General features: G+C 34.9%; 3 protein-coding genes across 5 annotated transcripts; 2 read left to right on the top strand and 1 right to left on the bottom strand.

Moving 5' to 3' along the window:
- Nucleotides 1,429-10,592, top strand: LOC18613068 (pre-mRNA-processing factor 39). Of its 2 annotated transcripts, none has more exons than XM_007050107.2 (14): nucleotides 1,429-1,558; nucleotides 2,067-2,515; nucleotides 3,053-3,162; nucleotides 3,653-3,882; nucleotides 4,509-4,676; nucleotides 4,919-5,285; nucleotides 5,788-5,931; nucleotides 6,597-6,749; nucleotides 6,838-6,954; nucleotides 7,621-7,701; nucleotides 7,828-7,965; nucleotides 8,376-8,684; nucleotides 9,572-9,685; nucleotides 10,145-10,592. In XM_007050107.2, exons 2-14 carry the CDS (start codon nucleotides 2,107-2,109, stop codon nucleotides 10,250-10,252), a joined length of 2,448 nt encoding a protein of 815 aa, XP_007050169.2. In that variant the 5' UTR covers nucleotides 1,429-1,558; nucleotides 2,067-2,106; the 3' UTR covers nucleotides 10,253-10,592. The 2 variants fall into 2 exon arrangements, with proteins under 2 accessions (XP_007050169.2, XP_007050170.2); XM_007050108.2 differs by having other exon boundaries at nucleotides 2,063-2,515.
- On the top strand, nucleotides 11,745-17,562 carry LOC18613067 (ras GTPase-activating protein-binding protein 1). The gene is made up of 9 exons (XM_007050106.2): nucleotides 11,745-12,218; nucleotides 12,318-12,452; nucleotides 13,146-13,464; nucleotides 13,956-14,212; nucleotides 14,697-14,883; nucleotides 15,282-15,415; nucleotides 15,497-15,565; nucleotides 16,250-16,328; nucleotides 17,089-17,562. Exons 1-9 carry the CDS (start codon nucleotides 12,189-12,191, stop codon nucleotides 17,229-17,231), a joined length of 1,353 nt encoding a protein of 450 aa, XP_007050168.2. The 5' UTR covers nucleotides 11,745-12,188; the 3' UTR covers nucleotides 17,232-17,562.
- Nucleotides 17,657-19,822, bottom strand: LOC18613066. 2 transcript variants are annotated; one of them, XM_007050104.2, is made up of 4 exons: nucleotides 19,795-19,822; nucleotides 18,307-19,242; nucleotides 18,029-18,201; nucleotides 17,657-17,952 (listed from the first exon to the last, which is right to left on the bottom strand). In XM_007050104.2, the coding sequence occupies exons 2-4, from the start codon at nucleotides 19,162-19,164 to the stop codon at nucleotides 17,820-17,822; spliced, it is 1,164 nt and encodes a 387-aa protein (XP_007050166.2). In that variant the 5' UTR covers nucleotides 19,165-19,242; nucleotides 19,795-19,822; the 3' UTR covers nucleotides 17,657-17,819. The 2 variants fall into 2 exon arrangements, with proteins under 2 accessions (XP_007050166.2, XP_017982914.1); XM_018127425.1 differs by lacking the exon at nucleotides 19,795-19,822 and having other exon boundaries at nucleotides 18,307-19,313.

Raw genomic sequence — 22,357 nt, 5'->3', positions numbered from 1 at the left:
GGAAATTCTTTCGACACATGGTATTGTTATCCCATATATCTACATGAATACAATAGTAGTACATTGAATTGGAAGTAGACTTACCATTTCTTGTGTTTTGTAGCGATCAAGAGAGCAGAGAGTAGTGCTACCGAATGCCTTGCTTAAACCTCTCTTTTAAAAGTATGGAGTTGAAGAGATTTCATTTACGCTTGACACCTTGCTTGTTTTGCTGGAGAAGTTCCACACTGCCATTTTAGAAAGATAAACCTTTGTTCCCTCTATTTGCCTTTCTTTTTTGTTTTTTGCTGCCAAGTGGCAATGGCTTCGCCCAATTGCACTGTAAATGATACTTTGCAAGCAAAGCTCTTGTAGTTGTAGTAGACGAAGCTGGCTTCCATTACCTTTATTACTACGTACCATTAACATGGACCATATAACATCTCTTGGTTCAGTGTTGAACGTTTGTTAGCATAACAACATTTGTTTAAGTTAACCAAAAAGCTTAACTACTCTCTCTCTCTCAAAATGCATTTATCTATACATTTTGGATGTACGTAGGAATTTAGATATTTAAATGCAAATTTTTTACACATATATGCGTGAATACATATATTTAATTTTGCACATACATGCATACATATTAACTCGTTATATTGATATATTTGTTTACGTGTTGAACATATCATAGTTTCACAATGTTATATTGAAAAACTTTGAGATCAAAGATTAAAAAAAAAATACATATAACTTATTTCAACATATTCATATTTGAAATATAGTTTTTATTTTTAATTTTTTATCAATATAAGGTGATTATCATAGCTTGCATGGCATTTTAATTTTAACACTTATATTAACCAAAAGCGTTATACATTTAAATTTAATGTATTTAACATTTTATAAAATAATGACTAATAAATGAGATGAAGACCAAATTTGTTACTATACTATCCAACAATGCTGAATTTTGTCTTTGTACTTCAAGGTTAATGAATTTTTTTCACTTTATTTTTAATTTTGTTAATTTTTAAATAAAAAAGTAATGAAAATCAATGAAATTGCCAGTTGCATTAATGAAATATTTCATTAATTAACGAAATTAAAATTAGTAGGTGGATAAAATTGAATGGAGTTATAATATAGTGGCAAATCCTTTTTTAAATATAAAAGAAAAAACAGAAACGAAAATGTATTATATGTACCAAGGCACTACACAAGCCCAATACACGGGGCCTCAAGGAAGACGGAAGGCCCAGTGGTCTACCATAGTAAATTCCCAACACCTGGCATTCATTGTAGCCACGATCCCAGAGGCCCCGAGGCCCTCCAAATAATCCAACGGCCCAGATTTAAACCATCATACAAAAATTAAACGGCCCAGATTTACTTCTACTTCCACGTAATCACAGAATAAAAACCGCCAGCAGCGGAAGATTTCAGATGCCCTACCCTCTCCTCTCCCCTCCGTTTCGCTCTCTGAATAAGTGCAACTCTAAAGAGTAGACCCTTGTAAAAACCTTTCGACATAAAACACTCCAAATTGTTGAATCCACAACGCCGTCTTCCCCTTCTCCCGGTATGTTTCCAGCCATTTCTTTTTGCTCTCTCTATCGTTTTCTCCAATTAGGGTTTTGGTTTTGCGGAAACGTTTAAGGTTGGGTAAGGGTTTTATGTCGAAGTTTTAGGGTTTTTAGATTTAATTGCTTTACCTTTTCTTTTTTACTAGTCTTTCTTGTGGATCGAACAAGTTTATTTTCTCCCTCCAAACTACTGTTAGTTATGAGCTAATTTAGTTTAATTTTATAGAGAATATTGGTTGTTTCATTGCCAATTTCTTACAAGACTTTTAGGTTTTCTTTTTCTGCATATTGTTGGTATTTCGCAGTAAATGTTATTCTCTAGAATTTTCTGAAGAAAAAGTAAAAAAAAAAAATGATGATTGTTGGAATGAAAGAGATGCGTTTAGGTAGTGGTGTTGGTTTTGTGCTTATCTAATTTTAACGGAGAATAATTTTTATTGCATTTTTGATCGGGTATTGTTTGCCTATAACGTAATGACAGTAAATTGTTCTCTTGGTAGTCAGTTTCAGTTTATATACTCTACCTTAAAGTTTCCACGCTGGAATGGGAGATAGTGAAGCCTTAGTTGCCGACTCATCAGCAATTATGGGTTATACATCAGCGGCCTATAACTCTACTGGTCCTGGTGCTTACCCCTCTGAGGCTACTGGAGATCCTACTGCTTCTGGTGCTCCTGCAGACGGAGCTTATGCTGCATCTGGTGGTGACCCTAATTCTGCTGGTCAAGAGGGCCAAATCAGTGCAATCTATGACAGTAAGCCAGCTGGTGGATCCAAAGATGAGAATGCTGCTGATACTGGAAATACAGCAGATGCATCTAAAGTTGCTGGTTACAGTTCTTTAAATGGAAATGCTGTCAATGAAGCAGGAAATGCCACGACAGCTGAGAATGGAAATGTTTTTGATAATGTGCGTGGTGCTTCTGCTGCACCAGAGTTTGTGGATGGTTCTGGTACATTTTCTCTCACAAGGCACTTTTTCTTGATGTCCAATCATGCTGAAGGTTGCAATATGTAATATGATTTGCAACCCTGCTCAGTAGTGTAATGTTAACTCTTTTGCAACATAAGAACATAGAAAAAAAATTGTTGCTGGGGAATTAACTTTAGCTGACTGCATACTATTGAACCTAAATAAAACTCTCTTATCTGTGTTAATATATCTGAAAAAACTTAAGTGGGCTTATCAAATAATTTTTATATTAAATTTTCATTTTGTACTATTTTATATCTAAAACTGACCACACAAGAGATCTGCCATGATGGCTAAAAGCTTTGATAGTTGATCACTAAAATAGCCTTCATCTACTGGCAGTCTGCCATGAAGCTTTTCGTGGTAGTTCTTTGGACCTCTACACAGATTTAACTATAAGTATCCTTTTTTTTTTAATTCAACATTATGTCTCTTCCGTTTATTATTATTATTATTATTATTATTATTAGAAAGTTTGAAACTCATTCCCCGTTTTATATTTATTTTGGACTTCTAGTGCCACCTATGTCTGGTGAAGAAGAACGTTTGTGGAGTATTGTGAGAGCTAATTCTTTGGATTTTAATGCTTGGACTACACTGGTTGAGGAGACAGAGAAGGTCGCAGAGGTATGTGAGCATGAAAATTTTGGAAGGGGATAAACAAACAGGCTTTCTGGGTGTTACCTGTTGGAAATTTTGTTAGCTAGTTTTCTGTTGCCTAGCTAATATCTAATCTTTGCTTTTCCTTCTTCCTTTGGCATGGTTGGGTAGAGACCCTTAAGATCAAATACGGCTATGTAGTCGAGAAGGAGGGGCCATACTCAAAATGCATATGGTTTTGGGGAAAGTCACCTTAATAACTTCGAGAAAAGTGACTAAAGGCATCTGTAATTAAGTTAAAAATTTTCTTTAGTGGGATGAGGGCCCAGAGTGCCACCTATCTTACAGTTATGTGTATTTTATGCGTCTTCCTTTCTACTTTTAATAATCTTCCCCTTGAAGTTGGTGGTTTCTATGTCTCCTAGTTGGTGAACTCCTCATCCTCTTTCTTTTTTCCATCTAATTTTGTGTATCTCTTTTCTGCCAATTGATGTTTTCATCTATGCCTGGTATGCAGAACAATATACTGAAAATTCGGAAGGTTTATGATGCTTTCTTGGCCGAGTTTCCTTTGTGTTATGGTTACTGGAAAAAGTATGCAGATCATGAAGCACGCATAGGCTCCATGGACAAAGTTGTGGAGGTTTATGAAAGAGCAGTTCAGGGAGTGACATATTCTGTAGACATCTGGGTGCTATATTGTGCATTTGCCATAGAAACGTATGGAGATCCAGATACGATCCGAAGGTAAGAAGTGTAGAACTACCTATTGTTGTTCCTGGTCTGCATTAGGAGATCATGATTGTGTGATTTTTCCTAGACATGAGGTTCTGGTAATTTTTGTTGCTTTCTAACATTATTTCGGTATGCCTGCAACAGCAATTCGTCGCATATATGGCGGAAAGGTTTGATGGGAATGCACTTTAGAAATGCTTTTTTTGTTTCCTGATGTTTATACCCTTGATTTTTATGCTACTGTACGTGTAGCAATTGAAACTGTTTTAGGATATTGACCATATTCCTGAGCTCTTTACACTTCCTACTTCCCTCCTTTCTCTTTGAAGCCTGCGTCATAGTCATGTAGTTATGTATGAAATATTACTTTAACCTTGACACTTTGAGGTGCATCAATATGCAAAATGCTGCTGGGAAGATCTCATCCAGTTAAGGGCTAGATGGCCTCTATCACTGCTTCATTTCGGACATAGTTTGATTTTTATCAGGAAGGTAAATGCAGCGTTTGGACGTGTCTAGAGTGAATTGTTCCTTCTGCTTCAACATTGGTCCCACTATCTTCTGTTTGTGGACTTGTCTGCATTGCCTGGATGGCTTTTCTAAATGCGTAATAACAATTCTGTTGCATGGTGTTTCAGGCTTTTTGAACGAGGATTAGCATATGTTGCAACTGATTATCTATCTTTCCCCCTTTGGGATAAATACATTGAATATGAATACATGCATCAGGAGTGGAGTCGCCTTGCTGTCATTTATACTAGAATATTGGAGAATCCTAATCAACAGCTAGATAGGTATTTTAACAGGTAAGCTCTATTGTGTCTCTTCATATCTATTTGTTTATGTTATTGGTGTGTGTACATTTTGTTACCATATTGCCTGATGTATGGGACCAAGAAACTTCTCCTTGTGTTATTCAAAATGTGATGCATTTTCACATTATCTACAAAAATTTATGATGATGTGGATAATGATTACCTAGTGCATCATGTTATTTTGCTTATTGCTCCTGTAGCTTGATTATTCCCTGATGCCAATGGTATTACAGTTTTAAAGAGTTGGCTGGAAGTCGACCTTTGCCAGAATTAAGGACTGCTGAGGAAGCTGCTGCCAATGCATCGGCTGTAGTTTCAGAGGCTGATGGACAAGTAAATGAGGGAGAGGTTCATCCTGATGTTGCAGAACAAACTCCTAAACCTGTAACTGCTGGCTTCACAGAAGCAGAAGAGTTGGAGAAGTATGTTGCCATTAGAGAGGAGCTATATAAGAAAGCTAAAGAGTTCGATTCTAAGATCCTTGGTTTTGAAACAGCTATTAGAAGGCCTTACTTTCATGTGCGGCCCCTCAATATTGCGGAGCTTGAAAATTGGCATAACTACCTGGATTTTATAGAAAGAGAGGGTGACTTCAATAAGGTATTTGAGTTTGTTTTGTCCATCCTTCAATTTAGCTATGGTTCGTAGAGTTCAGTTGTCTTGTTTGTTATATATTGACTTACAGTTTAGTAACATCTGCTGCATCATTTGCTTTATTGGCTAAATCGTTGGGTGAAGCAACTTTTTTAAACGGGAAATGTACTGAGATTAAAGCATGGACCTTCGATTTGGTTTCTTTGAGGCTAAGTACTTCAAACCCTCATTTGTCAGTGGACATTTTAGGTTTGTAATGTATTGTATAGTAAATTTATTTTATATTTTTTAAAGCTCCAATGTTATGCCTGCAGGTGTGTTCTTGTCTTCCTAACCATTTATCTGTCAGGCAAGGAGGGTCCCTCCCATCATATTTGAGGGGCTTCTCTGTTCCGATGATGGAGTATCTCTTATGCATTTCTCCTTGTGATTTTGATTATCCCCTTGTTTAATGTTTTGGTGTACCAGAATATCTTTCTAATCTTTTATACTTTTATTTGTGAATTAGGTAGTCAAATTATATGAAAGGTGCCTAATAGCCTGTGCCAATTATCCTGAATACTGGATCCGATATGTTTTGTGTATGGAAGCCAGTGGAAGTATGGATCTTGCTGATAATGCACTTGCGCGTGCAACACAAGTCTTTGTCAAGGTATGAAGTGATGATTTTGGGTTTGTTGAAATTGATAATGGGATGAACTTTATCTTCTGCCACCCCATAAGAGCTGTTCTAGTTTCGGTTTTTATATTTAAACCTTTTCAACTTTGACCTATTTTATTTTAAGTTTTTTGAATTAAAATTTAAAAAAAAAAAATGCTTGAGGGAAATCTTTCAAATTTTTTTGAGAATTTTAATCAGTAATAAGTTTCAAATAAGAAGTCCAAGTTGAAGAATAAAAAAGTCAAACAAAGGTGATATTAATGGGATAGAGTAGTATGGTTTTCAGTCAATTTCACTTGTAACTTTTAACCTATTATTATTAAGAGATTGAAGAAAATGGTGCATCTAAAGGTCTTGTCGAAATTTGTAACCTGTTGTCATGAAAAAATTATTTGATAGAAAATCTGACCCCCCTTTTTTTCATCATACATGCTGTGCCCTGACATTTTCAATTCAAGAATGAGCACTGTATTTTTTTGTTTAGGGAAACAATTTAGGCTTGCAAATAGTTTTTACTATTATGCATAGCCAATCTGATATATTTGGTGGGTTTACTTGTGGAGATTTTAATGGTGACATTCATGCTAGTTGCAACAACTTCAACCTGTGTTACATTTTACTAGTTACTTATTTTCTTGGTGACCAATATTTGACAGAGGCAACCAGAGATCCATCTTTTTGCTGCTCGATTCAAGGAGCAGAACGGGGACATATCAGGTGCTCGAGCTGCGTATCAACTTGTTCACAGTGAAATTTCACCTGGTCTTCTTGAAGCAATTATTAAGCATGCAAATATGGAATGCCGTCTGGTAAGATTATGCTAGCACGCCCATGTGGTTCTAGTTGTGGTAAATGTTGTTACCTGTTTCAAAGGGGTTGTTTATCTCGATTATGCAGGGGAAACTTGAAGATGCCTTCTCTTTATATGAGCAAGCCATTGCCATTGAAAAGGGGAAAGAGCATTCTCAAACATTACCAATGCTGTATGCTCAGTACTCTAGATTTATATACTTGGTAGGTGGGCGTGCCTCTGATGCCTAATTTCTTTTGTCTTTATTATGATATGATTCATGTGAAGTGAAATGGGATTTTTCTTTGATTTAGGAGTCAATTTCTATATTATTGATCATTCTAAAAGAATGATTGAAATTTCATTTATCACTTTTGGATCCACCTTTGTCTAAATTTGTGTTGCACTTTGTTAATATTTTGCTACTGCTAATGTTCTAAACATTTGCTTGTTCATGTTCTAGTTTGAAATACCATTAATGTCAACTTAATAAGTGGTATGTTATGGCCCAGCATTTCTCTGTTACCATAGACATATGGGCATTTGTATTTTTTCTATTAGTACGTTTTATATGGCTTTTGTCCAAAAACCAATGTCCAAATATCATTCTTACTTTCTCATAGATTCTATGTCAAAAGTGGGACTTATGTCTTTATTTCTTCATATAAATAAAATGATGCACGCTCCAGTTAACACCTTATGGTAGTTAGGAGGTTTTTATGTTATCAGGTCTGTGATTTGGTTAAGGGAATTTTGCTGGTCTCAAAAGAGATTAATTTAATTGGCTCTTTATTATTTTGGTTGATTGCCAGTTGGTTCCAAGTGTTATTGTTGTTGCTATATTCTTTCACAAATGGCACATCTTTCTCATTCACTGCATTTTTTTGTAGGTTTCTGGAAACGCAGAGAAGGCTAGGGAAATTCTAACTGGAGCACTTGACCAAGTCCAACTGTCTAAACCATTCCTTGAGGTTCTCTCTCTCTCTCTCTCTCTCTCTCTCATGCACATGCATGCACTCATGCTTACATCATTACATCTTGTCTGAACATTCTCCTCTGCTTTCTGATTTCTGCTTTTTCTTTTGTTTTACATGTAGGCATTAATACATTTTGAAACGATTTTGCCACCACCAAGGCAGATTGATTATTTAGAATCACTAGTTGACAAGTTTATAGCCCCGAACTCAGATGGCAGTGCTGCAGACAGGGAAGATCTATCTAGCATATTTTTGGAGGTAATAATTTTGTGTTAGAAAGGTTGCTTGCACATGATCTGGTTTATTGGTTGCAATCGAATGTAATTGTCTACATGTGCATTGAGTCCTTAGCAATATATTCTGCGTAAGCTTCTTTATGTGGTTTCATGTGTGGAGGTTTGGTGAATTTGGCTGGAAAATGGAAATTACTTATACCCATAATTTGACCCCCTTTTCTGTCTTGAGTTTGTTTTAAGATGTTTCTCTCAAGATTGTGAATGCTGTTTGAAAATGTCTTGAGTTTGTTTGAAGACTTTTTCTCATAAGATTGTGATGCTGTTTGAGATTCTGAATTCAGTGTTCTGATTGTTTAAATTGGTGCTTTAATGGAAAAAAATGTTGTAATAAACCTTTTTCTGGTAGCTCAACTTTGGAAAATAATGGTGCAGTTCTTGAGTCTCTTTGGAGATGTGCAGTCCATTAAAAGGGCAGAAGATCGGCATGCTAAGCTGTTTTTACCTCATAGGCCCATGTCGGAATTAAGAAAACGTCATGCTGAAGACTTTTTGTCATCAGATAAGACAAAGTTGGCAAAATCTTACTCTGGTGCCCCTTCACCTGGCCAGTCTTTGATGGGTGCCTATCCAAATGCGCAAAACCAGTGGCCAGCTGGTTATGCTGCACAGCCTCAAACTTGGCCACCCACTACTCAGGCACAGGCACAGGCACAACCATGGACTCCTGGCTACAGCCAACAGGTAGATTGCAGTTTTTAATAGTATTTTTAATTGTATACCAGGACATGCTTATCATATTTTCATGACTTGTTCTATCTATTTTTATTTGTTTATGTTGATATTGGTGATCTAGACTTATATGATTTTGTGCTTGTAATTTGTATATGCTGCTAGAAGCTCTTGTATTCCGTGATATGTTAAGAAGACTACCTTGTATTTGATCAATGCAATGTGATAGTCTTCGTTATTAACCTATTATCTTTTGACTTTTGATCTTTATGAATTTAATGTAATGGAAAATGGTTTCTCTGCCCTGGTTTCTTCCTCAACTCTTTGTTTAATATGTAAAAAAAGAGTGAGGTCGATCCTTTTTTCTGGTCATATAGGATTACTTTGATTGGCTGTGATGATCTTTAGCTTGTGCTTGTTATGGACTTGTTTGGTAGATGTTTTCTCATAGGATTTAAGTGGGGTGGATGAGATGAAAAAGTGGATCGGGAATCTTGTATGATCAAAACTTTCACTGGAACTTGGTGGAAATTTTTATCGGATGACAACAGGATAAGTAATTTTTTACGGGATGGAATGTTAAACTGTAATGTTTGATGATGTTTGCTGAATGACAATGCTACATTGGATGTATGGGGATACAAGGAAAGACAAGATGATGAATAGATGTACAGGAGAAAATATGAGGGTAGCACCCATAGAGAAATATATATGACAAGGACATGGAAAGAGGAATAATAGCACCCATAGCTTTAGAAAACTAGCTGAAATGTTAGCATGCAATTTATGGCTGCCACGAATTCCTCATTGAGTGTTTACACATTTATATGTTTCCATATTATGCTTCTTGCTGTCATTGTCATGTTTGGTTGACAGTTTTATAATTTTTTTATTTTTAGGCTGCATATGGTGCATATAGTAGTTATGGTAGTAATTACGCCACTCAACAAGTACCCACATCAGTTCCACAAAGTGCTGGTTATGGTGCTTATCCAACAACATATCCTGTTCAGGTATGAAGTTTTTTAAACAAGTGCTTCCGATTTGTTTCGCAGCTATTTGGCAAACCATAGTTTGAAATATTAGTAAAACAACTATCACTCTGATGTACCAAGGCCAATAAATGAAACATGGATATCATCCCACTTGCTACTTCATACGTATGAAACCTGGACCTCACTTTCTTCAACTGAAATAGTTGATGAATTTTAAATTTGGATATGTAAGCCTTTTTTATTTTTATTAATTTTAAAGATTTGTAGCACATTCCATGTTCCAATTTACTTAATAGCTGAGGTAGGTAATCTGCACTGCATCATGCACTTAAAATTTGAAGCTTATGCTTGTGGAATGATGGTCATGTAAATTGACTTTAAACTTCTTTGAGTACAATATCAAGTGTCACTCTCATCAACATTCCGTAGTGAATTTTTCTTGTTTGGAGCTAATGTATTTTCTGTAATATTCTGTAGACGTTTCCTCAACAAAGTTATGCTCAACCAACTGCTGCCACAACGTTAACCCCAGCTCAGCAACCTGCCGCAACAGCTCCTCAGAGTTATTATGGGACTTACTATTGAGATGGCAATAACATGGTCGCCTAATTTTTTTTTTTTCTCATTGATCATCTGTATGCTTAACCTGACCTGTAACTGCTGTTTCTAACTTGCAGTTAGCCAAGGTGGACAGTTTTGGGGTTGTGGGTGGGGTAGATCATGTTGAGAGTAGGAATCTGACAGTGGTAAAAAATTGTACTGTAGTAGGTATTGTGGTCTATTTTTGTGATTTGATTTTAGATATTTTTGTGAAACTTGTACAAATGTTAGTAATTTATGGGATCAGATCTGCAGTTGTGTTTCCAATGGGACAGAGAGCGGTGAAAAGGAAAAACAAGATTAGCTTCCTTGCTTGGCGCAAACATTTTTGGTGTTCTTCTGTGCCGCTGAAAAGGAAAATGGTAATGACCGTTAGTGCTTAAATCATAAAGTGGTAAGTCCGTTAGAGGAGGTGGATGGATTTGGGTTTGAAGAGAAATAAATTCAGATGAGAATCCTCCCTCATATGATATGCGTGCACTTTGTAGCATTTGTTGGCCTCTGTCTTCCATTTCCATATCTTACCAAAACATATCCGCTCCAACTGCCGTCACTGTCAACTGGATTCCACCCGTTCCGCCCGTAACTCAACAGAACACGCGCTCTGCCTCTTGCGTGTTGTCCTGGCCCTCCATCAAAAGGGGCGGCCGTCATTTTGTGCGGTTATTTTCATCAACACTTATAACGCTTTAAAAAAAAAGAAATTAATTTATTAGAGTATTTAAATTAATTCTTAATTTTTATTATTTAATTAAATATTTATATATTTATTTAATAAAATTTTTGAATAAATTTTTAAACTATTCAAATGAGTATTTATTTTTTTTATTACTTTCAATTAAGCATTTATATTTTTATTTTGAGTTAAATAATGATGATTAATTATTATGAGTCAAAATATCATTTGTTATTTTATATCTACAAGTTATTATGTTAAGTTAGCATTTCATGTTATCATTAATTATGATATGTAAACATTATTATATTATCATCAATTATGATATGTTAGCATATTATATTAGTGTCACACAACATAAAATAATAAATAATATTTTGATAAAATTAATAGTTAGTGATAAGAATTTATTTGACTCAAAATAAAAGTATAAGAGTTTATTTAATTTAAAATATAAATATAAAAGTTTGATTCTACTCAATAAAAATATAAAAACTTATTTCAATTTTTTTACAAAATTTAAGAGGTTTTTTAGATATTATTATTTTTATTTTAAATTAGATAAATTTTTATAATTAATAATTATTTAATATTAATATAATTTATTAATATTTTATAATATATAATGATGTGATATATTGATATTACATAATAAATATATATATATATATATATATATGATATTTTCTGCTCTTTGTGTTTAACATCAATGGCACCTTAACGCAACGAAATTATAAAACGATAAGTAGCCAATCTCATTTAAGCCAATCCAAAATAAGAGTATATGAATTTAAATATTTATAAATAATTTAATTTCGTTAGAGACGGCAAAACCTGTGAGTTTGGAGCTAAGAGTGCCTTCTCGCTCCGCCCCCAGATCTAAGCGTCTTTCTCTCTCTTTCTTAGATTCTTGAGAAAAGAATTTATTAACCCACTTCAACCTAGCAATCTCCTTCTATCTTCTCTTTATCTGCTTCAATCAACTCTCTCCAATTATGGACTAACTTCATTCAGCTTTGTCTTTTTCAACACCAAAACACAACACCCTATAGAGATAGAAATATCGTCAAGCCCTTTTTCCTGTAGCATTTAAACTTAAAACCCTAGTCTTGTCCAAAACTAGGGTTCCAGATACTCAAGTCACACTGTTTGGATCTGTGGGTTGATCAATCTATTTCAAGAGCTATAACGGTTAGATCTTCCTCGTTGCATGCTTTTGTTTTGAGGTCTGCTAACTCATTCGTAATGGCCACTTCCTACCCAGGGCCCGTTCAGGTGATTCTTTTTTTCTTTTCTTTTACCTCTGTATGGGTTTTTAGTTTTCTTCTTCTTATTATTTTTTTTATCAACAAATGTTTTATTTTTAAATTTCAGGTTGGTTCATATTTCGTGGGACAATACTATCAGGTGCTACAACAACAACCTGATCTTGTTCATCAGTTTTACTCAGATGCCAGTACCATGATTCGGGTCGATGGAGATTCCTCTGAATCTGCTTCTGCAACGCTGGTAACATTTATATTCGAATTTTCTTTCTTTATGTATTTCAAGTGAGTTTGCTTAAGCATGAACTTGTTGTCAATACAGTATTCCTTTTTCAGTTTACTGAATTTTGATTGATGTTATATTTTTCCTTATTATTGTATCTGATATGTCGCATAGTGTTTTCAATTACTCCTTGTATTTTTTATGTTCCTTCAAGTGCATGCTTTTATAACAGCTACCACATAATTCCGGAGAATGATTTCTGATTTGGGCAAGGATAAGCCAAGTTGGGGAGACATAATATGAAATGGATTCTCTAAAAGGCTTTTTCTTCTATTTCTTTTTTTCCTTTCTTTGTTTTTTGGGCTATGGGAAGTTATCATCTTAAGAAATGGATTCTCAAGACCATCGGCTTTTTAGGTGTAACAACCAAAAGCCTTTTCTTAATTGTTTTGCTTGTTGCATATCCCTTGCAAATTTGCATTATGAACATAGTTTTGCTGTTAATAATTACATAGACTCTCTCTCTCTCTCTCTCTCTCTCCCTCTCTTAGTTACTTTCCTTTCTCGTAGGNATACTCTCTCTCTCTCTCTCTCTCTCTCCCTCTCTTGTAATTCCTTTCTCTGGAATGAATTTATTTTTATCCTTTTATTATATGGCATACTTGGTTAGTTGGCAGTAATTTATTGGGTTCTTCTTTTGATCTTTCTCTGCAGCAAATTCATAGCATGGTCATGTCACTGAATTTTACTGCAATTGAGATCAAGACGATTAATTCTCTTGATTCTTGGAATGGAGGTGTTCTGGTGATGGTTTCTGGTTCTGTTAAAATCAAGGATTTCAATGGAAGAAGGAAATTTGTGCAAACCTTTTTGCTTGCCCCTCAAGAGAAGGGTTACTTTGTACTCAATGATATCTTTCAGTTTATTGATGATGGAATGATTTACCAACATCCAGCTTCCACATTACAAGAAAACAAGCTTGATGCTCAACTAAATGTGTCAAGCCCTGTTGCAGAGCCACCAGCTACTGCAGGCAAGCTTTTTTCTAACTTTAAAGGGAAATTTTTACTTCAAGCTGTAGCATTTTGTAGACGCTTTTTCAACATGCTAAAAGTAGTCAACCAGGTTTAGAGCCTTGGACCATGTCTCCTCAACTTAAACAATTAACCTTTTCCTGGCCATGTTCTATAGTTGATAGTTTGGTGTTGTCTAACAACTTTAGTAATTTAAATAGAGATCTTAGAATCAGTTAAATATCTTTATATTCAATGACCTTATATACTTTTACAGAAATTAAATCTTCAAGGCTTTTTTTGACCTTAGTTTGTTTGCTTATAGTTTTACTACTTAAGGCATTGAAACCTCAGACACCAAATTGTACTATCTCTTTTTTCGTTAGTAAATTTCCACATGCTAAGTCTTTACTTAAAATTATTGGTCAAGAGGTACCTTTTTTTTTTTAATCTCCGGGAAATAATCTTTCTTTCCACTGGTATTCTGGGTCTAACTTGTTGGATTTAGCAGTTTCTGACTATGTTTTGGAGGAAGATGCCAGGGAGTATGTCAACTCTGTTCATATAGAAGATGATCCAATTGACAAATATAGTCTCCCAGAGCAACCACCGGATGAAGTTGTTGAAGCTGAAGTTGTGGTGGAGGAAGCTCCTGCAGAGGAAGCTCTTGCTTCACATCACAGTGGGGTGAACACTGTCCAAGAACCCCCAGCTATGCCTTTGGAGGAACCTGTTGCGGAGCCTGCAAGGAGAACATATGCCGCTATTGTAAGTACTCCTCAATTGCTTTTTATGCAAGCAGTCTAATTGCTTGTGGCCATGTGTGTTTGTGATCCTAACTTGTTGAAGACTTCTCACTCATTGCTTAGTCTTTTTGAAACAGCTATTGTTTTATATAAACTAGTCCATATCTGTTTTATCCTTAATGCAACCAAATATCCAGTGAATTTTATCCAAATGTTTGGCATAAATAACAATTGGCCATACATTACTGAAACAAGTCCATGCATGTAAAGAAAAGACTATACAAAAATAAAGGATTAATAAACAGAGCCATGCATAGGAGTGAGAAAAAGAAATTATGTGTACTTGCCCTGAGTTATCAAAATTGGGAGTAAAGTCTGATTGGCCTTCTACAAACAAACTCTGCTTCTATCTAATGCCTACACACACAGACTAATGGTGTTTAATTTGTTGGAATTTAGTAACTCTGATCGGTTGACGAACATTATTTGTGTTTCAAATGGTGTAGTTGCGTGTTATGAAGGAACAATCTGCTTCATCTGTTCAAGTTCAACCTTCTTATAATAAAATTCCCCAGAGTTCTTCAGATTGGGATCATACACCAGAGCCTACTAATCAGCAGTCACGTCCTGCATGGTCAGATGTGCCTGAATCTGTGGCAGAGACAGCAGAGGAAGGCTTGGTCTCTGAAGAAGGTCAGTGTAACTGTATATACCTCGGTATATGCTGTTTACATTAGGACTTACAATGCTATAACTGTCAATTTATTATTGTGCTTTGGCTGGCTTTATCGATTCCCCTTTGCGTTGATTTCTGGGAAAGGGCATTTCTTATATGGACAATCTGGGTATTTAGTGTGAGCCACTGAACATCAAAATTTCATTTCTACATTTAAGGAGTTAAAGTTTCAGAGAGTGGATTTTTTTATCTTTTCATTTAGAAAATACCTTCTTCTATGCTTAGAGTTCAGAGAAGATTTATTATTATTACTATTATTTTTTTTGTTGAAAAGCAGAGAAGATTTATTAGTTGCAGTGCGTATAAATGCTTATAGTAATTGGGAGTTGCACTCTGATTAGTGATATTCTTTCAGGTGAATATACAGGTGAATATAAGTCTGTCTACGTGAGAAACTTGCCGTCTACTGTTACTGCTGCTGAAATTGAGCAGGAGTTTAAGAACTTTGGCAGAATCAAACCTGAAGGCGTGTTCATCCGGAACCGCAAGGTGATTTCTTTTTCTTCCCTTGTTGACTATCTTTGGTATATATAACCTTGAAGAAACTAAATCACGGTTAGATGCATGCAGGATGTTGTTGGTGTTTGCTATGCTTTTGTTGAGTTTGAAGACATTCTTGCTGTTCAAAATGCAATCAGGGTATGAATTTTCATTGCTGTGCTTTTTCTCTCGAGCAAATGTGTTGGATGGTAGCTATTAGCTAAGTATTGAATCTAGTTTATTTCACTTACAGCATTTCTTTTAAGAACTCATCGTTGAATTACTTATTTAAAGTACTTGTTTGGCTTGTTGTGTTTGTCGGTGTCATTGAATTTACTACAGAAAGAGCTATGAACACTCTTTGACATTGCACTATTGTCATTACATTCTAGTTTTATCCTTCATAGTTGTTTGTATTGTTGTATCAAATTTAAACTGCATCTACATATATTTGTGATGCTTAGTTCTGTTTCTCATGATGGATGAGATGAGATGAGTAGCTCAGCCATGAAAGAGCTTCTTGAGGGAAATACAGGAAAAATGAAAGGATTTTGAGATCGGAGAGTGAAGGAAATAAACCTGCTCTCCATTGTTTTTTATTAACAAAGAATTGACTTATAGCACCATCAACTGTCAAACTTTTAGAGTTTTTCATGGCATGAAGGTACTTTATATATATATACACACACACAATAGAAGTCCCAGGTGGAACCTTAAGAATGACATACATTCACTTTTGTAGCTAATGTGAATATTTATAGTCATCCTGAACCTTTATTATTTCTCTTTTGGCTTTGTAGATATTTCTGACATGATGCTGACCAAGTTTTGTCTCTTCTATAGGCATCTCCTATACAGTTGGCAGGAAGGCAAGTGTACATTGAGGAGCGCCGACCAAATAGCAGCAGTACACGAGGAGGAAGTATGTGCCTTAATACATATTCAAAGTTTTGTTTTTATGCATGCTAGAATTTCCTTCAATATTTTCAGTAAATTTTTTCACCAACTGCTGCATTTGGTAATCTTCATTCTTCAGAACATCTACAACATCTACAAAAGCTCTCTTTACAACCACTGCTGTGTTGCTAACTTCTTGAGCTTTAATTTACATGTTGCTGCACTAAAATTTTGCATTTCTAAGATAATCCTGTGTGGATCTCCTAGCATAATTGGCTGCCAACCAGGTTTCAAGATAAACTCATAATTCTGATTCTTGGATTTAGATCTATTTTGTTTGGACAGAGTAGAGCTGGCCAGTAACAGATGTAGTGATGTTTGAATTAGTTTTCTTGTACTAAGTCGTACATTATACATGCACACAATACTGTTCCAATTATGCTGTTGTATATAATGTGTTATGGGCAACTTTGTATAAAAAACTGACAATCTTGATGAACTTTGAGTATTGATTTAATAGCATCTGTAACTTATAAAGACTGCATTATGTTCTTTGTTCCTCATTTTAAAGAAAGAAAAAAAAAAAAACTATTCTTTCAGCCTGTGCAAACTGTATATTTTTAAGTAATTTGAACATTTTTATGTGTGCAAAAGTGCACTTGATTTGCATTGATCTGTTACTGTTCAATTTAAAATGGGATGGCATGGTAGTCAACTTTGTCACTGAAATGAATTTGCTGGAGTTTTTACTTTGTTGACATGATGCTATTATTCAAATTGATCAGGAAGGGGAAGAGGCAGGGGCATTTATCAACCTGAGGCCTCAAGAGGCCGTTTCGGTTCCCGGAGTTTGGGTAGGGGAACCAACCAAGAATCTGGTGACTACAGATCAAGAGGCAATGGTTTTTATCAGCGAGGTTCTAGATAAAAACAGCATCTTGAGCAACTGAATACAAGTTGGCCGAACTCTTCAACTGCTTGCTCACTGGGGTTTTCTTGAATCTTAGGGTGCTTTGAGGGTTTACAGTTGGGATTGATCATTTCCCATCAGTGACTTCAGAAGAATATGCTTGTACCTTTTTCGAGTGTGTTATTCCACATAAAAGGAGTGTTGATGAACGTTTTTAATTATATTTCCTTTGATAGGCATGCGTTTCTCCCCTCGAACGCTTTTTATCATGCAGTTCAAGTGGAGAATTTTGATGTTTTTGAGCGTTGTTATGACTAGTGAGAGATGGTGGTTGATCTTATGATTCTGAGATGAAGCAATTTAAATTTAAATCCTCATATTTTCTTTGCTTTTGGACGTTCAACTCACACTTGGGGATATCTATAAAATCAAGCTTGTCAGTGTGAATTTAACCCTTCTATAAGTAGTTCATGAAGGAGTGCCTAGCAATCAATTAAATCCATCTAGCTATTAATATATATCAGAAATTGTGACGGCAACCCATATCAAGTGTAAAAGCTTGGTTTGCACTATTAAGCACATCCAATCAAAGACACTTTGATTTTTCTAATTTGCTTCAACGCTTCCCTCACTATGTGTCCAAGCTAGTTGCTGATCACTACCGCTAGGGGCGGCACATCCATCTGCTTCATCTTCCTCTGTTTCCCACAGAAAACTAGCATATGCTGCATGAACGTGGCTGGAATAACCAAAAAAGAAAACCCAGCAAGTCAGCATTAACAGAATGACAAGAGTGTTGACAGGGAAGCACGTACCTGTCTTGAGGAGACGCTTGAACTGCTCGCTCGAAGTAGCTTGAAGCTCTTTCTTGGTCATGATGTAGCTCCCATACTAACTTGGCATATTGTGACAGTGTTTCACCGTCTTTTGGATCTGCTAGGATGGCTCGAGAGTAATACTCTTCTGCTGCCTCAAGGTCTTTCTTTGACTGTCAAAAACAATGACACTATGCTCAGTAATTACCAATTCAAAAAGATGAAAACAGTAAGGGGCTGGACAACAGTATTCAAGTCACCCTGCACCGATCACTCACCTGATACAAAAATTGCGCATAGTTCCCCAAAAACAAGGGGTTGCCAGGATTTTCCTCCACCATCCTCCTGTAATGCTCCTCAACTCCATGGTTGTCAGCACCATCTCCGCCAGAGCCTGCTGGATTAAATTCACCACCCCCACCGCCACCGCTGCCGCCACTCACACCACCAGCGCTACCACCATCAGTGCTAAGCCCTCTGGCAAGAAACATTTTTTCCCCGACCAACCCTCCTTCATCTTCAAAACCAACATTCCAACTTTTACCCTTAACCTCCTCATTCAACAATATATTCTCCATGCGGAATGCGTTGAATTCAAGGTTACCATTCATCGCCGTTACCCTCTCTTCACCACTGTCCAATAGTTCTTCATTTTCCTTCAACTCCTCTTCCTCTTCTTCTAAATCACTCTCATCTTCCTCTTCCTCACATCTGGCGTTGGAATTATATAAGGAAAAGGAAGGGATGGTTTGCAACATCAAGCGCTGGTGCCTTGCAGAAAGCTTCTTGGGTTGGTTGTGATTGTAGAAATCCTCATTGGTATCGCAAGCAGCATGGACAAGTCCTTCCAAGTTGCCTTCAGACTGAGCCCGGCGAAAGCCTTGACGATCGAAATCAGAGAATTGATGGACAACAGACGGAGATATAGGAGAGGAGCCGCAAGAAACCGTAGTAGAGAGGTGGAGAGAGCCAGGAGAGGGATGAAATGAGATTCTGTTGTGGTTGTGGTGAAAGGAGGTTGATGGATAATGCCTGATGGGGGTGCTGGTTTCGTAGTGATTGTTGTTGCTGGGGCTCTCTGTGATGGAAGAAAGGAGTGATCCAAGAAGTGGAGTTGAAGAGCTTCTTAGCAGCATATTTTTATGTTTCCGTGCTCCTTTTCTCCTGAAGGTGCTTCTGTGGTGGTGGTTGCTGGCTTGAGGTGTCAAATAATTCTGTGAACACATTAAAGAGTTGGTGGGTGAGCAACTGAAATATCTCCTCTAAACAAGAAGCCAAAATGAATTCCCTATTATCTTTAGTCATTGGAAGAGCCCAGCCCCGCATTATTAAGGATAATTAATAAATAAGCAAGCAGGATTGTTATTTGGATTTTGGACACATGTTGATGTTTCTTTCAGGGAAAAAGAGGAAGATTTTGGTCCAGTAAAAAGGAGATAGGAGATGTTGTTTATATCTTTTGCCAGACCCACAAGAATGTGAGGGAAACCAAAAGGCCAGGTGGGCAACTACATCAACGAAGAGAACGTGAAATATGCATTGATTCAAGCATTGGCAGCTTCTTCTCTTGTTTGAATCACGAGTTGCGTCTGTTGAAGCAATCAAGGTCCTGAAGGCTATATATGTATATCAGCTGACAGGAGCACTTTCGTATGGAAAAATGCATTTGTGAAGTAAATCTTGGGAATTAAGTACCCTATTCTCTTGCCTAAGAAAATCTATAAAAAGCAAATGATAATGCATTTAAAAATGGGAAAGAAACATACCCTTTGGATTGGAGGTGCAAGAAAGATTCCCTTAGCAGCTCAGTCTAGGTAAGAAATAACTAATTAATTTGACAAAAAAAATCGAAAATATTAAGAAGCTGAGTTGTAAATATTGAGTCGTAAGACCCCCTCGTCCTTTTATAAGAGAGAAGCAAAATAGGAAACGAAGATGCACTTTCCTGTTAGATTCATATTCTTATTTTCCTAGAAAATGCATCAACATTTGATTGGTGGAGGAGAAAATTGATCAACTTGTTGTCTTCTTGGAGGTGTTGAAATATTACAAGGTATATGCCAGCTTTGATCCCAGTACTTCAATTTTGTCAATTCAGTGCTCGACCCAACTTGCTCAGTGATCACGTTTTACAACTATGGGCACGTCTGATTTTTCACGTGTCTTTACTCGGATTCATTGCCGTACACGTGGCAGGGAATATTCTGCTGTCAGACGGCTAATCATCTCCCAGCTTTTGTCTTTTTTGACCATTTCTTCAATGGCCTTTTGCAGCCTTAATTTTCCGTCTTCAAATTTGCTTCTCTGTTGAAACAAAGATTTCCATTTCTTCACCAAAATATCTAATCTAACTCTTATACATACATACATACATACATATATACACACATACATACATACATACATACATACATATATACATATGTCCTCTCCAAATCTAATAATCTAAGATACAACACATCATTTTTCCAATATTTTTTGAAGAGAAACAACTCTACTAAAATTATTTTTTTTTTGTTTTTTTAACATAATATTTGAAAAATCTCCTAAACAATTCAAAAAAATTAAATAAATTTTTATTCTTATATTGTTTTTAATTAAATTTTATATTTTTATTTTGAGTCAAATAAACTCTTATGATTTACTGTTATAGCTATTTATTAATTGTTATTAGTCAAAATATCATTTATTATTTTTATGTTAATGTTGTGGTGACATTGAGGATGAAAATGTCTCATGACAATAGTATCATGTCACATTAGCATGTCATGTCATCATCTATTATGACATATCAGTATGACCACATCAACATCATATGGTATGAAATGGCATGTGACATTTTAATTAATAATAGTTAGTCAACCATTAGTTATAAAACTTTATTTGACTCGAAATAGAAATATAAGGGTTTGATTGAATGTAATAAAAAAATAAAAAAATAATTTAAATATTTATTAAATAATTCAAGACTTTTTTTTGATATTATACTTTTGTTTTTATAAGAAATACAGCAAAGATCAATGCAGTTCGACTTCATCGATTAAGCAAATCCAAATCTCATTCATGCCTTGTGCTGCCTTTCATTGAAGCCAACGTCTCAAGGACCAAACCCTAATGCAATGGAGATTTTTAGACAATTCATAGACTCAAATACTTGTAAATATGCATTTAAATTATCATCATGAACCTCTATCTATATCTATCCAGCTTAGGTTTCCGAAAATGAATTTTTATAAATTAATTTTCTAAAAATGTTGATAACCTCCTTAAAAGTTTATATTTTTTTATATTTTAAAGGATTCTATGAAAAGTATTTTTTAATTGTTTGTCTGTTTTATGAAAATTTCACAAAAATATTGACATAACAATTAATATATTAAAAAATTTATTATTAAGACATATTAAAAAATATTTATGACTAATAGTAATATTTGTTATTAAAATTTTAAAATAGGAATAATTTGTTAGTATTATTAATTATGAAACTATTAGAAATATTATTGATATTAATATTAATATTAAAAATTAGAAATATCAATATTTATTATTGAAATATTGTAAATATGTTAATACTATTAAAATAGTTCTATTATATATTAAAAATATTTATTAGTAAATAAATAAAAATTATGAACATAGTAATATAACAATATTTACCAATATAGTAATATATTAAAAATATTTTTATATTATTTTTTTCAAATTAAATATATTTTGAAATTTAAATTAAATAAAAAATAATGATTTATTAATGTGATAGTATTTGGAGTTGGGTTGAGCTTGAAAACGGGTGGACTGGTTGTGTTATAAATGAATGGAAATTATATTTGTAATATGATATGATATATAGGCAAAACCTCTTTCAAAATTTGAGAGTAAGGTCAATGGAAATTATAAAATGGATCCAAGGGAGTGGCTGGCACTAAGGTTGAGCAAATGGGTGGATTGGGTGATTTGGTCCACTATATCTAAGGACTAAATAGACCAATCAATTTTAAAAAACTGACTAAAACCGATCAAGTATAAAGAAAGATCAAACCGACCAAACATAAAATTTGTTTGGTTAATTCGGTTTTAGACCAATTGATCAAAATTTTATCACTTTTTTTTACAAATTATAATATTAAAACTTATAAATTTCATCCATAATTATATATATATGAAATTAATGATGTAACTTATATGTTAAAATGTTTTTATATCAAAGTTTGATAAATAATAACTAATTATAAACAATATTTTATAAATCTAAGGTGATAGCTAATAACTTATTAAGTGTAATCATATAAATAAAATATTTTTTTTTTTTTTTTTTTTTTTATTTAAGTT

The sequence above is a fragment of the Theobroma cacao genome, chromosome 1 (genome assembly GCF_000208745.1).
Source record: "Theobroma cacao cultivar B97-61/B2 chromosome 1, Criollo_cocoa_genome_V2, whole genome shotgun sequence".
Classification (NCBI taxonomy): Eukaryota; Viridiplantae; Streptophyta; class Magnoliopsida; order Malvales; family Malvaceae; genus Theobroma; species Theobroma cacao.
Note: the sequence above shows the minus strand (reverse complement) of the source record. Positions and strands in the feature narration are given on the sequence as shown.

Excerpts from the sequence above, each read along its gene's own strand:
- LOC18613068 (XM_007050107.2), top strand. The coding sequence starts at position 2,107 with ATGGGAGATAGTGAAGCCTTAGTTGCCGACTCATCAGCAATTATGGGT. Across the intron at positions 2,516-3,052 it reads AGAGTTTGTGGATGGTTCTG|TGCCACCTATGTCTGGTGAA; the intron begins GTACATTTTCTC and ends TTGGACTTCTAG. Across the intron at positions 5,286-5,787 it reads GAGAGGGTGACTTCAATAAG|GTAGTCAAATTATATGAAAG; the intron begins GTATTTGAGTTT and ends TTTGTGAATTAG.
- LOC18613067 (XM_007050106.2), top strand. The coding sequence starts at position 12,189 with ATGGCCACTTCCTACCCAGGGCCCGTTCAG. Across the intron at positions 14,884-15,281 it reads AGGCTTGGTCTCTGAAGAAG|GTGAATATACAGGTGAATAT; the intron begins GTCAGTGTAACT and ends ATATTCTTTCAG. Across the intron at positions 16,329-17,088 it reads CAGCAGTACACGAGGAGGAA|GAAGGGGAAGAGGCAGGGGC; the intron begins GTATGTGCCTTA and ends CAAATTGATCAG.
- LOC18613066 (XM_018127425.1), bottom strand. The coding sequence starts at position 19,254 with ATGTGTTCACAGAATTATTTGACACCTCAAGCCAGCAACCACCACCAC. Across the intron at positions 18,202-18,306 it reads ATGCGCAATTTTTGTATCAG|TCAAAGAAAGACCTTGAGGC; the intron begins GTGAGTGATCGG and ends TGTTTTTGACAG. Across the intron at positions 17,953-18,028 it reads CAAGCGTCTCCTCAAGACAG|CCACGTTCATGCAGCATATG; the intron begins GTACGTGCTTCC and ends TGGTTATTCCAG.